General features: G+C 45.9%; 1 protein-coding gene across 1 annotated transcript in view; it reads right to left on the bottom strand.

Annotated features, from left to right (window-relative positions):
* Positions 1 to 5968, bottom strand: part of PADI2 (peptidyl arginine deiminase 2) — a 44924-nt gene extending 38956 nt beyond the window's left edge. The window contains exon 1 of the mRNA XM_087701958.1: positions 5826 to 5968. Coding sequence (XP_087558084.1) covers positions 5826 to 5920 — 95 coding nt within the window. The 5' untranslated portion in view covers positions 5921 to 5968. The remainder of the gene's footprint in view (positions 1 to 5825) is intronic.
* Positions 5969 to 16176: the final 10208 nt, after the last annotated feature.

Here is a 16176-nt window from a genome sequence, read left to right as displayed (position 1 = left end):
TTCCCCTCCTTCCTTTAACAGGGTGTCATCTGGATAAACTTAACCTATGTTCTTTTATTCATATTCCTTTTCCAGGCTGGGAACATTTTCAAAGGGAGGTCAACCAAGATGTGTTCTGGGTACCTGCAGATTGCCTGTTGTTCCTTACCAAGAAGCCAGGCCAAAAAGGTATTATGGGGAAAGGTAAGGATTGTGAAGCCCAAGTTGTGTCTCGCTTTCTGACGGGGTGTTGATGGCAGGAGATCTGAGAAGGTTCTCCTTTTGGTGACCTCACAGCCAAGGTTGGGAATCACCAGTTCCTCCTTAGAGCTAAAAGTGACTTTCTTGGTTTCTCCTCTTTTATAAGCAGCCTCCAGAAGAGGTATGATCATCCTGGACCTCTTCCTCCTTCAACTCTGCACCAAGCAAGGTCCTCTCTGAGAAGAAAAGTTGACTTCTTCTGGTCTCCAGATAACAGATGAACAGAGTTAGAAGGGACCTTATAGGTCATCTAGTAAAATCCCCCCTACTCAGGCAGGAGACCCTACACCATTTCTGACAAATGGCAGTCCAGTCTCTTCCTGAAAGTCTCCAGTGATGAAGCTCCCACAACTTCTGAAGGCAGCTTCTGTTCCATGGGTTGATTGCTCTCACTATCAGAAAATTTATCGTTATTTCCAGGTTGAATCTCTCCTTGATCAGTTTCCACCCATTATTATTCCTTGTCTGGCCTTCAGGTGTTTTGGGAAATAGCTTGACCCCCTCCTCTCTGGGGCAGCCCCTCAAATATTGGAAGACTGCTATCCTGTCTCCCCTGGTCCTTCTCTTCACTAGACCCGCCATGCCCAGTTCCTGCAACCATTCATTGTATGTTTTAGTCTACAGTCCCCTAATCCTCTTGGTTGCTCTTCTCTAGAGTCTCAACATCTTTTTTATAATGTGGTGACCAAAACTGGATGCAGTACTCTAGGTGTGGTTTTACTACAGCTTTATAGGGTGGTATTAGGACCTCACTTGATCTTGATTGTAAAGGTAAAGGTTCATCTCGCACATATGTGCTAGTCGTTCCTAACTCTATGGGGCAGTGCTCATCTCCGTTTCAAAGCAGAAGAGCCAGCACTATCTGAAGACGTTCTCCGTGGTCATGTGGCCAGCATGACTAAACGCCAAAGGCGCACCGAACGCTACTCCCTTCCCACCAAAGGTGGTTCCTATTTTGTCTCCTTGCATTTTTAACGTGCTTTCGAACTGCTAGGTTGGCAGAAGCTGGGACAAGTCACGGGAGCTCACTCGGTTACGAGGCGCTAGGGATTCGAACCGCCGAACTGCTGACCTTGCTGATTGACAAGCTCAGCGTCTTAGCCACGGAGCCATCGTGTCCCTCGATCTTGATTGTATCCCTCTGTTAATGCAATTTAGGATTGCATTGGCTTTTTTGGCTGCTGCACACTGTTAGATCATATTCAGCTGGCTGTCCACTACGACTCCAAGATCCCTCTTACAGTCACTTCTATTAAGCTTGGTTTGGATGAAGGTTCTGTGCAAGATGACCTCACAGCCCAATAAACCTTCGGTTCCAGGAATGACATTTACCCCCCTCCCCCTCCCAAACAGGTGCCGTTCCTTAAGCAGCCTGACTCACCCTGGTCTCCTCACATCTCAGGGAGTTGCAGAGAAGCTGCCAAGTGCCCATTTAGCCATGCCAGGCTGGCTAACGAGTGCCACTAAAGGATACAAAGCAGACTGCCGGGCCCAGGGCAAGGGAGATTCCGTAAAAAGAGAGGCTGGCATTAGTTTAGTTTATTATATTTATATGCCGCCCTTTTCCCCCGAAGGGGACTCAGGGCGGTTCACAACTCAAACCAGGGAAGGGGGATACAGACAAAAAATTTAAAAAACAAAGCATAACAATGCATAATTTAAAACACACAACAGTCATACCATTCGAGATGGGGGCAACAGCTCTTTAGCCCCAGGCGTGTCGGAACAGCCAGGTTTTAAGGGCTTTGTGGAAGGCCTGGAGGGTGGTGAGGGTTCGAATCTCCATGGGGAGCTCGTTCCAGAGGGTCGTAGCAGCCACAGAGAAGGCTCTCCTCCGGGTAGTCGCCAGTCGACACTGGCCGGCAGATGGAATTTGGAGGAGGCCTAATCTGTGGGATCTAATCGGTCTATTGGAGGTAATTGGCAGCAGGCGGTCTCTCAAGTACCCAGGTCCAATACCATGAAGGGCTTTATAAGTGACGACTAGCGCCGTCATCACTTATAAGATACAAAGCAGACTGCCGGGCCCAGGGCAAGGGAGATTCCGTGAAAAGAGAGGCTGGCATTAGGGAGATAAAGGCACGGACACTGGTTGCACACTTCGTCTCCGACGCGAATATCTCCGTTCAAGAAATGAAAGGGACCTAAGCGTAGGGCATAACATTATCCACTGCAACGTCCTACCTGTTAATGACTACTTCAGCTTCCACCACAACAATACACGAGCACACAATTAAACACAAAATTAAAGTAAACTGCTCCAAACTCGATTGCAGAAAATATGACTTCAGCAACAGAGTGGTCAACGCCAGTGACGTGCGGTGAGGTTTATGGCTGGTGAGGCAGCAATTTTTTTAGACTTGTGGACTTCAACTCCCAGAATTCCACAGCCAGGCATGCTCAGTTCCAATTTAAAGTGACAGCATTTGTTTTTCTCCTTTGCTAAATAAGTTTCCTTCTTTCTTTTTCTTCTCCCTTCCCTCCTTCCTCTTTCTCTCCCTCCCCCTACCACCTCCTGTAGAGGGCCCTTTTTTAGAGGCGTTTTTAAACAGTTAAGCACTAAGCAGAGTCATCCATGGTGACTCTGGCAGCAACTACCTCAGCCTGATCTCAGCAGCTCTTGCCTTTTTCCTTTTACATTTTTTTTTCTTTTCATGATGACAGTGGTGAGGGTCTGGCTCCACTGACTGCACGTCCCTGGTCAACGCCTGGAATGCTCTACCTGACACTGTGGTTTCTTCCCCAAACCTCCTAAACTTTAACCTAAGACTGTCTACTGTCGACCCCCCCCCCATTCCTAAGAGGTCTGTAAGGGGTGTGCATAAGCACACCATCGTGCCCAACCGCCCCTGTCCTACTGTCCCCATTTATTTGTCCCCATTTCATGTATTCATCATCTCGTATGTATTTATATCTATTATTTTATACACGCTTGACAAAACAAATAAATAAAATAAATAAATTTGGGACAAGCATGCAAAGCCAACCCATTTCACATCTCAGGAAAAGAGGATGATGAAGAAGTGGCTGTTTTCAAGCAAAGTTAACCTGTTTAACGTTTCAGGAAAAGGGGATGATGAAGAAGTGGCTGTTTTCAAGGAATTGCCCCAAATACTTTCCATAAGCAGCCTCGGGATAGCAAAATGTATGGATTTAAGCTAGGGGGTTTCCAATCTTGGGGGATGGGAAGGGGATGGTGTTTATATGGGGAGGGGGGGAAACCCCATTTCTTTTCTTTTTTAAATAAAAATATATTTGTCAATTACAACGATAAACATTCCATCTTTCCTTATTCAGTCTGGGTACAAACAACTCCGGGCAACATCGTTCCCCATTTGCCACATCCACTCACATTCACATTATTTCCCTAAACTTAATATAATATATTAAACATTTAAACTCTCCATTTTTCTTCTTAATATCTTCTAAAGACGATACCATATTCACATTAAACATCATTTATCCTCATCATACGCATGCTAACAGTTTTCATCTTCTTTATATCTCTTATCTTCATATATTGTCTACTTATTTTGTAGCCTTCTTCGTTCCCAAACTCCATTATTATTATACAATTGTATCACAGCGGCCAGTTGTTTCGCCGGATTTGGCATTGATTACTAGTCGGGCCCCACCCAGGGGCCTAGGACGTCGTAACGTATTTTCGTAATATGCGTGCAGATCCAAGCAGTGCGGCTTTTTGCATTTGACTGATGGTGATTTTGTCAATTTTTAACTGTTTTAAATGTAATTCCAGTGCTTTTGGAATAGCACCCAGTGTGCCGATTACCACTGGAATTACCACTGCTGGTTTGTGCCATAGTTGTTGAATTTCAATTTTTAAGTCCTGGTATTTTGCGATTTTTTCATGTTCCTTCTCGGCGACCCTGCTATCACCTGGTATTGCGATGTCTATGATTGTGACCTTATTTTTCTCAACCAGTGTGATGTCTGGTGTATTATGCGCCAGTATTTTGTCCATTTGTATACGAAAATCCCACAAGATCTTGACCATCTGATCTTCGGTGACTTTTTCAGGCTGATGTTCCCACCAGTTTGTTGCTGTTTTAATATTATAATTTTTGCACAAATTCCAATGGATGATGATGATGATGATGATGATGATGATTATTATTATCATCATCATTATTATTATTATCATTTTTATTGTCATTGCACAAAATAAATACAACAAAATTGGTTGTTATTCTCCAGCCATTGGTTAAAATACTTCCCAAATCATATAATATTCAGTTTTTTTGCTCTTTCTCCTTCATGGCTCATATTAATCGGTTCATTTCTGCACGTTCTAATATTTTCCTTATCCATAGGGATCTCTACACTTTTCCAATGTTGGGCAAGTACAATTCTAGCTGTAGTTCATACAGGAATGATTAAATACACGTTCTCTTTATTGTAAATAAATCAATTCGGTCGTAAGCCGAGGATTACCTCTAAGTGCCTCTGAGCATCAGCAGAGTGGCCTCTTCTCTTTTTTTTGTAAAAAGTTTTTTTTATTTTTCCTTTCAAATTCATTCTTAGATATGAAATTCTTGTAATTGTTATTTACCACATGTCAATTCATATCATTTTTCCGCCTGTATGTTTACATTTTGATATTTTCTTATTTCCCCTCCCCCTATATTAATCATGTGTTGTCTGAGATACTTATTTCATGTTTTGTTCCTTTTTCTTTCTATTTGTATCTTTTTTCCAAGCCACTCGTAAAATCGCCCCCATATCCTGTAGTATAGATTCCTCCTTGTCCTTTATTCTCAATGTCAACCTGTTCATTTCTGCACAGTCTAATACCTTCTTTATTGCCTCCACTTCCGATGGGATTTTGTCGGCTTGCCAATGTTGTGCAAATACCATTCTAGCTGCTGTTATTATTTTGTACAATCAAATATGAATCTTCTTTACTGTATTTCTCCGGTAGAATAGCCAATAAAAAAATATATCTCTGGCTTAAACTCCACAGGTTGATGTATCGTTTTCTCTAACCATGGCAGAGCGGCGGCTTCTTCTTTCTTCTTCTTCTTCTTCTTCTTCTTCTTCTTCTTCTTCTTCTTCTTCTTCTTCTTCTTCTTCTTCTTCTTCTTCTTCTTCTTCTTCTTCTTCTTCTTCTTCTTCTTCTCCCTCTCTCTCTGTCTCTCTCTCTCTGTCTCTGTCTCTCTCTGTCTCTCTCTCTCTCTCTCTCTCTCACACACACACACACAAACACACACACAAACATCTCCTCCTCCTCCAGCTGTAGTAGCAAAGATCTGGATTCATTTCCCCCCCCCTTTTTCTGAAGGAGGCACCTTTAACACCAATACAATAGAATACAATAGCAAAGTTGGAAGGGACCTTGGAGGTCTTCTAGTCCAACCCCCTGCTTAGGCAGGAAACTCTACACTGTTCCAGACAAATGGCTACCCAACATCTTCTTAAAGACTTCCAGTGTTGGGGCATTCACAACTTCTGGAGGCAACTTCTGTTCCACTGATGTTTCACCAAAGCAGGGAGAAGGGACTGCAGCCCTGGGAAGGAAGGGATGGGGATGAGCCGAGGGGAAGGGGTCGCATCTGCCTCTTGCTCACCCGAAGACGTCCACGGACAGCCGGGTGCCCAACACGCAGACCGCCTCCAGGCGGTGGCCGAACTGCAGCCGAAGCGTCCGATCGCGCAGCATCATCTCCCTCCCTACTAGGCGCACGGCTCCCTCGATCCGCTCTGGTCCCCGGGCGCAGCAGCTGTGCGCCCCGCCGGCTGCTACCAAGCCAGTCCCTGCTGGCCCCGCCTCGGGGGGTGGGTGGCTGGGGGTGGGGGAGTCAGCCAAGGACACGGCCCGGCCGGACCCGCCGCTCTGCAGGCAGAGGCAAGCGGCAGTGCCTCTGAGCAGCTGCAGAGGGCTTTGGGGTCTGCCCAACCAGATCCCTAAGCTCAACCCTTGCCAATGCAAAGGTGTTTTTTTTTGTATCTTTAAAAGTGGGGAGGGGGACGACTGAAATCGTTCCTCTATAACTTTTTTCTTCTTGCAACTTCAGTATCCTGCCCTGCCTGGAACGACTTATAACGCAGAACGGGATGGGGAAGGGAGGGCTTTCTAACGTAAAGGGTCTTTTCCTGAAAAAAAAAGTGGGAACTACAACTACCATCCTTCCCAGCCTCAGAGTTGGCTCCCTTGGAGCAGCAGCCCCAAGCCAGCTGCCACCAAACTATTGCATCCCCTCCTCCCCATATCCTCTCTTTGTCTCTCTTTTCCCCACCCTCCCCAGCTGTCAATCTGTGGGAGCATTGGGGAAGGGTCTTTACCTTCCCCTAGGATGGGAAGGAACAGATCCTCCACCGCCAGAAGCACTCTACCTGCAGACCAAAGCCAAATTCCTTGTGTGTCCAATCACACTTGGCCAATAAAGAATTCTATTCTATTCTAACTCTACTCTACTCTACTCTACTCTACTCTACTCTACTCTACTCTACTCTACTCTACTCTACTCTACTCTACTCTACCCTACCCTACCCTACCCTATTCTATCCTATCTCATTCTATTCTATCCTATCTCATTCTATTCTATTCTATTCTATTCTATTCTATTCTTCTGTTTTCTGTTCTGTTCTGTTCTTCTCTTCTAATTCTACTCAACTCTACTCTACTCTACTCCATTCCATTCCTCTATTCTATTCTATTCTATTCTAGTCTAGTCTATTCTTCTGTACTCTGTTCTGTTCTTCTCTTCTAATTCTATTTTGCTCTCTACTCTCTATTCTATTCTATTCTATTCTATTCTATTCTATTCTATTCTATTCTTCTGTACTCTGTTCTGTTCTTCTCTTCTAATTCTATTTTACTCTACTCTCTACTCTCTACTCTCTATTCTATTCTATTCTATTCTATTCTATTACATTCCTCTCCTCTCCTTTCCTCTATCCTATCCTATTCTATTCTATTCTTCTGTTCTGTTCTTCTCATCTCTTCTAATTCTCTTCTACTCTACTCTGTCTATTCTATTCTATTGTATTCCATTCCTCTATTCTATTCTATTCTATTCTATTCTATTTTTCTGTTCTCTGTTCTGTTCTTCTCTTCTCTTCTAAGACCTCCTGCAGCCAGTTTTCTCTTTGCAATTTTCTCTGGATTCATCTCATCCACATTATTTAACCAACCCGTTTTTGAAAAAGGATTTGGGGGTTTAATTAAACGGGAGGGAAGCAGGGGGGTTTAGGACGGAGGGGGTAAACACTGCTAATAGATCCCAGAGGAGAAAGGAGATCAGCTACTAACCTAACACCTTCTCCCCATCATGCAATCCTTCTGGCACCTCCCCAAGATTAAAAATAGGGGCCCGACGTGTGGATAACTCCATACCTTAATTAAGACATACGTGCCACGGTGGGGTGTTGAAAAGGGGGTAGGGGCGGTCATATGGGGCGAAAGGCTGAGAAAAAGAAATAGTAAAAACTCCACGGTGGTACCGGGACCCCTGCCAAATGTTGATTTCCCCCCCCTCCCTTGTCACCGTTTATTCATTTATTCTTCCAATTAAAGACAACCGAAGTGAACTCTAAAAATTAAATAAAAACAATGCATGCAATCCGACGGAACAAGCAGGAAACATGCCGAACTGTGCCCAGCCAGCAGCTGCTCGGAATTGAAAGGGCTCATCCTGGCAACCAGGATAACCTCACTTAAGGGGAATTAAGGTGGGGCGATCATCCTAAGCTGGGCTCATTTCTGAAATGCCAGCTCCTGTAGGATTCGATCTGAAGACTGGGTGACCAACAGCTAAGGCACATGATAGACAGAGGAAGCCACCATGACAAAGTCCATCCATGAAATTAAAAGAGGCTTGCTCCTGGGGAGGAAAGCGATGGCAAATCTAGACAGCATCCTAAAAAGCAGAGACATCCTCCTGCCAACACAAGTGCGTACAGTCAAGGCGCTGGTTTTCCCAGTTGCAATGGACGGCTGTGAAAGTGGGACCATAAGGAAGGCTGGGCACCATAGAATGGAGGCCTTTGAGCTCTGGTGCTGGAGAAGAAGACTCCTGCATTGAGTCCCTTGGACTGCAAGGCCATCCAACCGGTCAGTCCTAGAGGAGATCCACCCTGACTGCTCTTTAGAAGGCCAGATCCTGAAGAGGAAACTCAAATCCTTTGGCCACCTAATGAGAAGGAGGAAGGACTCCCTGGAGAAGAGCCTCATGCTGGGAACGATGGAGGGCAAAAGAAGAAGGGGACGGCAGAGAAGGAGGTGGCTAGATGGAGTCACCGAAGCAGCAGGCGTGATCTTCAATGGACTCCGGAGGATGGTAGAGGACAGGAAGGCCTGGAGGAACGTGGTCCATGGGGTTGCAATCGGACAGACACGACTTCCCAACTAACAACAACAACCTATTCTGCTAAGCCAGGATGAATTTGACTGGCCTCTCGGGTGCAGCAGAATGTAGAAATCAACAAACCACGAATCCTGGTTTACAATGCCAAGGACAAGACTCCCTGGGAAAAGACTTCAGGTTTTGCAAAGGCTTGGGAATAAATCCCAGTTGTGAATACAGCCTTGCTAAGTCTATTTTGCAGTGTGTTTCTGTGCGTGTGTTAAATTAAATGTGATAAGAATTAACGGTGCTACGATGTAAGGCTCTGTTCGCAGAAGCTGCCCCCTAGTGGTCTTACTGGAGAAGAGGCTCATGCTGGGAATGATGGAGGGCAAAAGAAGAAGGGGACGGCAGAGAAGGAGGTGGCTGGATGGAGTCACTGAAGAAGCAGCCGGCGTGAGCTTCAATGGACTCCAGAGGATGGTAGAGGTCAGGAAGGCCTGGAGGAACGTTGTCCATGGGGTTGCGATGGGTTGGACACGACTGCACAGCTAACAACAACAACAAAAGTGGTTTTAGGTTAAACAATTTCCTTTAAAACAATTTCCCTTTCTCAGTCTCAGGCTGAAAATAAGCCAGTCTTGTTTGATTATTTATTTCAGCTCTGTTTACAAACTTCCTTACCCCTGAGGACTAGCGACATTTTTTCTCCTTTTATAGCCAGAGGCTGAGATGCTTAGAGTTTCCACCCACCCACTGTTTATCACGGTATTAGCCTTTGATGAAATGGCAAAATCGATTAATCCGAATCGAGAGAGTCACAAATCCTAAGGATAAGAGATTTTGCAGCCTCCACATTCTTGGAAACAGATGGCTTTTAAAAATAGTTAGTCAGGATTTAAATGCTTTCAGGGGGACGTAAAATAAATAAAAAGATTGGGCACCCTCAGCCAATTACTCCAACTTTTCCCTTCTGCTGAACTTTTGATCCTTCTTTCGGCATTAAGAGCAGAATTCGAAAACCAAAGCTTTTCTTTATTCTCTTTTATTATTCACATTGCATGGATTTATATCCAAAGCAGAACACCGAGATTCAGTCACAGTTTTGTTCCACATAGTATCAACTTTGTGAACTCTCGAGTTTCCTAAAAGCCTGTAGAGATTCTAAATCATCCAGGTCATGGTTCTCCCAAAAGTACCTTTAGGATAACCATGACAATGGTGGCACTCAATTTTTTTACTACCAGTGGCTTGGTGGGCGTGGCAGGGGAAGGATACTGCAAAATCCCCATTCCTTCCCCACTCCAGGGGAAGGATACTGTAAAATCCCCATTCCCTCCCCACTCCAGGGGAAGGTTACTGTAAAAACCCCTTCCCACTCCAGGGGAAGGATACTGCAAAATTCCCATTTCCACCCCACTCCAGGGGAAGGATACTGTAAAATCTCCATTCCCTCCTCACTCCAGGGGAAGGATACTGTAAATCCCCATTCCCTCCCCACTCCAGGGGAAGGATACTGCAAAATTCCCATTTCCACCCCACTCCAGGGGAAGGATACTGCAAAATCCCCATTCCCTCCCCACTCCAGGCAAAGGTTACTGTAAAATCCCCTTCCCACTCCAGGGGAAGGATACTGCAAAATCCCCATTCCCTCCTCACACCAGGGGAAGGATACTGCAAAATCCCCATTCCCTCCCCACTCCAGGGAAAGGATACTGCAAAATCCCCATTCCCTCCTCACACCAGGGGAAGGATACTGCAAAATCCCCATTCCCTCCCCACTCCAGGGAAAGGATACTGCAAAATCCCCATTCCCTCCTCACTCCAGGGGAAGGATACTGCAAAATTCCCATTCCCTCCCCACTCCAGGGGAAGGATACTGCAAAATCCCCATTCCCTCCCCACTCCAGGGGAAGGATACTGCAAAATCTCCATTTCCACCCCACTCTGGGGCCAGCCAGAGGTGGTATTTGCTGGTTCTCCGAACTACTCACAATTTCCGCTACCGGTTCTCCAGAAATAGTCAGAACCGGATGAATACCACCTCTGGACCATGACCTGGATGACTGAGAATTTCTACAGACTTTTAGCAAGGCAATTTGGGATGAGGACTCTTGGAATGGTGGGGGAGTAGGAATGAATTTCCAGGGGGGAAAATTGCAGACTACAGGAACCAGGAATGCCACTCAGGTGACCCTGAGGACACAGATAAGCCTTATCAAATGCCTCGCTTAGCAACAGAAATTTGGGGCTGAATAAAGGAGAATATTCGTAGCTCAGGGGGGTGACCTGAGGAGTCCTGGGTGCTCTCTGAGCTTGCTTGTTTTCTGGCAGACGTTTCATGGCCCAACTAGCTAACATCATCAGTAAAGAAGTATTAGCTGAAAGCAAACAGCAGTTACTAGCACTGATGATGCTACCTAGTTGGGTCATGAAACGTCTGCAAGAAAACCCCCAAGCTCAGAGAAAACCAAGGACTCCTCATTTCTACCCTGAGCTACAAATTTCCTTCCTTCCTTCCTTCCTTCCTTCCTTCCTTCCTTCCTTCCTTCCTTCCTGCCTGCCTGCCTGCCTGCCTGCCTGCCTGCCTGCCTGCCACCCTCCCTCCCTCCTTTGGTACTAGCACTGATGATGTTACCTAGTTAGGGTCATGAAACGCCTGCAAAAAAACAAGCAAGCTCAGAGAGCACCAAGGATCCCTCATTTGGGGCTGAATTCTGGATTAGCCATAAAGAATACCTAAATTTGGCAAGGTACCTGCCCGCTTTGGCACTCTCCCACCACTAGAGGCAGCAGCGCGTCATCCTGGGAAGCAGACTGTCCCTCGCCAGGCGGCTGCTGGCTGCTCTGTCACCCCCTTGAGAAGGATTTTACAGACAGGTGTCCCAACTGGGAACTTTACTACGGAGCCACTTCCATGCCTGCCAATGAGTCACCAACAAATTAACCCAAGGTGTTGCTCGAAGCGTCTTTCTTTCAGCGCCGGGGATGTTCCAAAAAGCTGCTGGGATTGTCCCGCCCTCCCTGTCACCCGGTATCCAACCTCTGGATGGACATTCTTGAGGGAGACACCCCACAGCCCAAGAAAAACAGGAACCCACTTAACCGGTTTCGGAGGAAGACATTTCCACAGCCTTCCCGCCCTCCCTCCCGCCCTCCCATCATCACCTCCCCGGCATGACAAATTGGAAGGATGATTTGCACGAAGAGAAGTGGGAATAGCCCTGGCACAAAATCTGGCGTTTTTAACACCCAGAACTTGACGGTACCCATCGCCTCAACACCTCTGTGTCCCAAGAGCCGACTCCAGGCCAGGAGAAGCCGAGAAATTTCTCTGCAAAGAGGCATTTTTTCCCCTGCCTGTTCACTTCCCCTGCTCTGCCCCTCCCCTGGATCCAGGTAGAAGAGGTAAATGAAGAACGGTCGTAGGAACTGGGTATGTCTAGTTTAATGAAAAGAAGGACTAGGGGAGACATGACAGCAGTCTTCCAATATCTCAGGGACTGCCACAAAGAAGAGGGAGTCAAACTATTCTCCAAAGCACCTGAAGGCAGGACAAGAAGCAATGGGTGGAAACTAATCAAGGAAAGAAGCAATTTAGAACTAAATTTCCTGATAGTTAGAACAATTAATCAGTGGAACAGAAGTTGCCTCCAGAAGTTGTGAATGCCCCAACACTGGAAGTCTTTAAGCAGATGTTGGATAGCCATTTGTCTGAAACGGTATAGGGTTTCCTGCCTAGGCAGGGGGTTGGACTAGAAGACCTCCAAGGTCCCTTCCAACTCTGCTATTGTATTGTGTTAAATTCCTTTGGACAAAAAAAATACTGAACGTCCCCAGAGGAGAACCAGAAGCATCCAGAGGTTGTGGGGGCTTCATCACTTGAGACTTTCAGGAAGAGATTGGACTGCCCTTTGTCAGGCTCTCCTGCTTCATCTGGGGGTTGGACTAGATGGCCTACAAGGTCCTTTCCAGCTCTGTTCATCTGTTATCTTTGCACCCTTTTCGAAGTGCAGATGGAATGGACAGGTGCATAAATGTAGACAAGCATTCCAAATCTGGCAGGAATATCTAACACCCTAGAAGATAGGCTCAAGATCCAGATGGATTTTGACAGACTTGAACCCTGGGCCTGATCTAACCAAATGAAATTCAATGTAGAGAAAAGTAAAGTCCTACACTTAGGTAAGAAAAACCAAAAGGAGACATATAAACTGGGTGAAACCAGGCTTAATAGCAGCAACTGGGAGAGGGATCTTGGAGCCTTAGTGGACAACCAGCTAAATAGGAGCCAGCAGTGTGCAGCGGCAGCCAAAAAAGTCAATACAATCCTCAGTTGCATTAACAGAGGGATACAATCAAGATCAAGAGAGGTCCTAATACCACTCTATAAAGCCTTAGTAAGGTCACACCTAGTGTACTGCATCCAGTTTTGGTCCCCACACTATAAAAAAGATGTTGAGACTCTAGAAAGAGTGCAGAGAAGAGCAACCAGGATGATCAGGGGACCGGAGACTAAAACATACGAAGAACGGTTGCAGAAACTGGGCATGGCTAGTCTAGTGAAGAGAAGGACCAGGGGAGACAGGATATCAGTCTTCCAATATTTGAGGTCCTGCCACAGAGAGGAAGGGTGTCAAGCTATTTCCCAAAGCACCTGAAGGCCAGACAAGGAATAAAGGATGGAAACTGACCAAGGAGAGATTCAACCTAGAAATAAGGAGGAACTTTCTGACAGTGAGAACAATCAACCCATGGAACAGAAGTTGCCTTCGGAAGTTGCGGGGGCTTCATCACTTGAGACTTTCAAGAAGAGACTGGACTCCCATTTGTCAGAAATGGTGTACGGTCTCATGCTTGAGCAGGGGGGTTGGACTAGATGACCTATAAGGTCCCTTCCAACTCTGTTAATCTGTTAAATCTGGTAACCCAGAGAATTTCATCAAGCGGGTGGCGAGGAGTTGGATTGTGCATTAGTTAAACCGTGGAACTCCCTGCCACAAGAGGTACCCGGCATCTCTCATTAGGAAAGAAGATTGGGGAGGTTTGCAGAGAACAAGGCTGTCTCAGGTTGCGTGGCCATCAACACCAGTGACACACCGGAGAAGAGCCCGTCCTGGTCACAGGGTTGTCACAGAAACATCTGAAAGAATTATAATTTATTACCTCCACGAGTTACGGGTGCACCATCGCTCAAAGTCCTCAAGAAAAGACTGCATAGGCAAGTGTCTGGAATGGTTATAATAAGGCCTCCTGCTTTGGACAGGGGGCTGGACTAAAAGACCTCCAAGGTCCCTTCCAGCCCTAGGTGTCAGCATTCCAAATATCATGCAGAATTAAATCAGAGTCGAAGGCAAATCTATGCTTAAAGTTCCCATTTAATAAGGCAGGCATGTTGGCATCGTGCTGTGGGATCCCAACTCTGGAAGTTACGTCAGAATCCCACCCAGTTAAAAGTTCATGATCTTGTCCCCACACCCACAATCCATCACATGGTCCAATCTTCTTCTTCCACGCTGGCGTCTACGCCCAACTGCTTCCGGTCAGGTGCGGAAACAAAGGATGATGTTGGCTTCTAATAAAGAATGAAAAACAATACATTCCACAATCCTACTCCTTCTATTATCCCCTCCCATCGACTATACTAATGAAACAGCATAATGAAATAAGAGAAAGGGTGGCAGGCCAAAATTCTAAAAAGGAATATAAATGCAGGCAAGCCACAGAAGATGCCAAGACAAGGGTCATTAGTGCAGGTTCAATGTATTTCCTCATCCACATTTTCCTTCGCCCACCACCATGCCACATTACGTGACACGCTGCACTGCGGAACTCCCAAGGGGTGAAGTCTTGCAGCGTGGATTATCCATTTATCGACCTATCAGCTTTGTCTCCCTGCATTTTCTTTATAGCCGATTTTCTCCAAGGCCTTTTATAGAGTAAGAGACTCTCTTTCTCAAATCGGAATAATTCTTTTCTCCGCCATTAAGTCTTCTCTTAAAGACTAACCAATTTATCGTGGCAGAAAAGATTCACGGGTGAAAATAGGTTTTATCATGGGAGCAAAAGTATTCCTGGTGGAACATTCTGGTTTCCACTGCAATAGATTAAAAAAAAAAGATATTGCTACAAAACTTTGAAAGATGGTGCATAATCCACTGAAAGGTTTTGGGTTTTCCTACGTGCATTTTCAAGGGATGTGGTGGCTCAGGGGCTAAGACACTAAGCTTGTCAATCAGAAAGGTTGGCAGTTCAGCGGTTCAAATCCCTAGTGCTTCGTAACGGAATGAGCTCCTGTGACTTGTCCCAGCTTCTGCCAACCTAGCCATTCGAAAGCATGTAAAAAATGCAAGTAGAAAAATAGGATCCTGTTCTGACCCCCCTCTTTGCTCGTTCAGAAACGACAGCCACACACAGCTTGCAAAGGAATGTCTTTATCAGTCCCGGCTTTTGCTGGCTGCGAGCCCAAAAATAAACATAGATAAATTCTCTGGCAAAAAGTTACACAGCAAATGCAAAAATAAACTCTCACAGCAAACCAGGTTTACATCAAGCAGATCACTTATCCAAGTGCTTCTTGAATCATGAACACGAACTAGAACAGGAACGGAACGGAACTAACGAACGAATGATGTTGACTTCTGCAACTAAGGCGTGGCACCATCAGTCTTTTATCCACAGGAGGAGCTCCTTAACGAGCCCCAGCTGCTTGTTATCTTCTCCTGTGAGCATCCTGAAACCACTCACAGTAGATTTCTGTGTCAGTCTGATAGCAGCTCCAAAGGCTCCTACCGAGCCACAACAGGAACCCACTTTGGTGAGAAGGGAACAGCGTTCTGGGCGTCTTTGGCGTTGAGTCATGCCGGCCACATGACCACGGAGACATCTTCAGACAGCGCTGGCTCTTCGGCTTTGAAACGGAGATGAGCACTGCCCCCTAGAGTCGGGAATGACTGGCACATATGTTCAAGGGGAACCCTTTACTTTTTTACATGCATTTTCATAATTTCATTTTTTTTTTGGCTAGGGGTTACTGCCAACTCCAGGAAGCCAGCCAAGCAAAACTCCTGAAAGAGTGTGGAAAAACTCTGCACAGCGATGTAGAAGTCGCCTCTTAAAGGATGAAAAATAATAGTGATGAAAGAGGAAAGGAAATTATTTATTTGTACAGGACTCGGGGAATTAAGCATTCCTGGCTGAGCTATTTCTCTTTGCCAACCAAACACAGAACCTGATGACTTTCTGAGTAACCTGCACAAAACACACTGGAATAACTAAATTATGGCATTTCTCAGACCTGCCCTTTTCGGTATAAGTAGGACCTCCCTGATGATCCAATGTTGCCTGGTCCTCAGCCTTGGTGGAGACTTTTAGGCTGAATTTCACCCCATCGTTCCTCCTCCTCCTTGTTCTTCCCCCCCCGAACAGTCTATAAAAGCTGGTGGAGAAGAAGAAGAAGAAGAAGAAGAAGAAGAAGAAGAAGAAGGAGAAGGAGAAGGAGAAGGAGAAGGAGAAGGAGAAGGAGAAGGAGAAGGAGAAGGAGGAGAAGAAGAAGCAGCTGCTTCCCATTAGGACGTCAGACAAGGAGAACAAGGACTGTCTTCTATCTCCCGAGCTCACCATGCTGGTTTGA

The sequence above is a fragment of the Thamnophis sirtalis genome, unplaced genomic scaffold (genome assembly GCF_051295495.1).
Source record: "Thamnophis sirtalis isolate CommonGarterSnake01/CBP01778 unplaced genomic scaffold, rThaSir2_p1.2 scaffold_15, whole genome shotgun sequence".
NCBI classification, from domain to species: Eukaryota; Metazoa; Chordata; class Lepidosauria; order Squamata; family Natricidae; genus Thamnophis; species Thamnophis sirtalis.
Note: the sequence above shows the minus strand (reverse complement) of the source record. Positions and strands in the feature narration are given on the sequence as shown.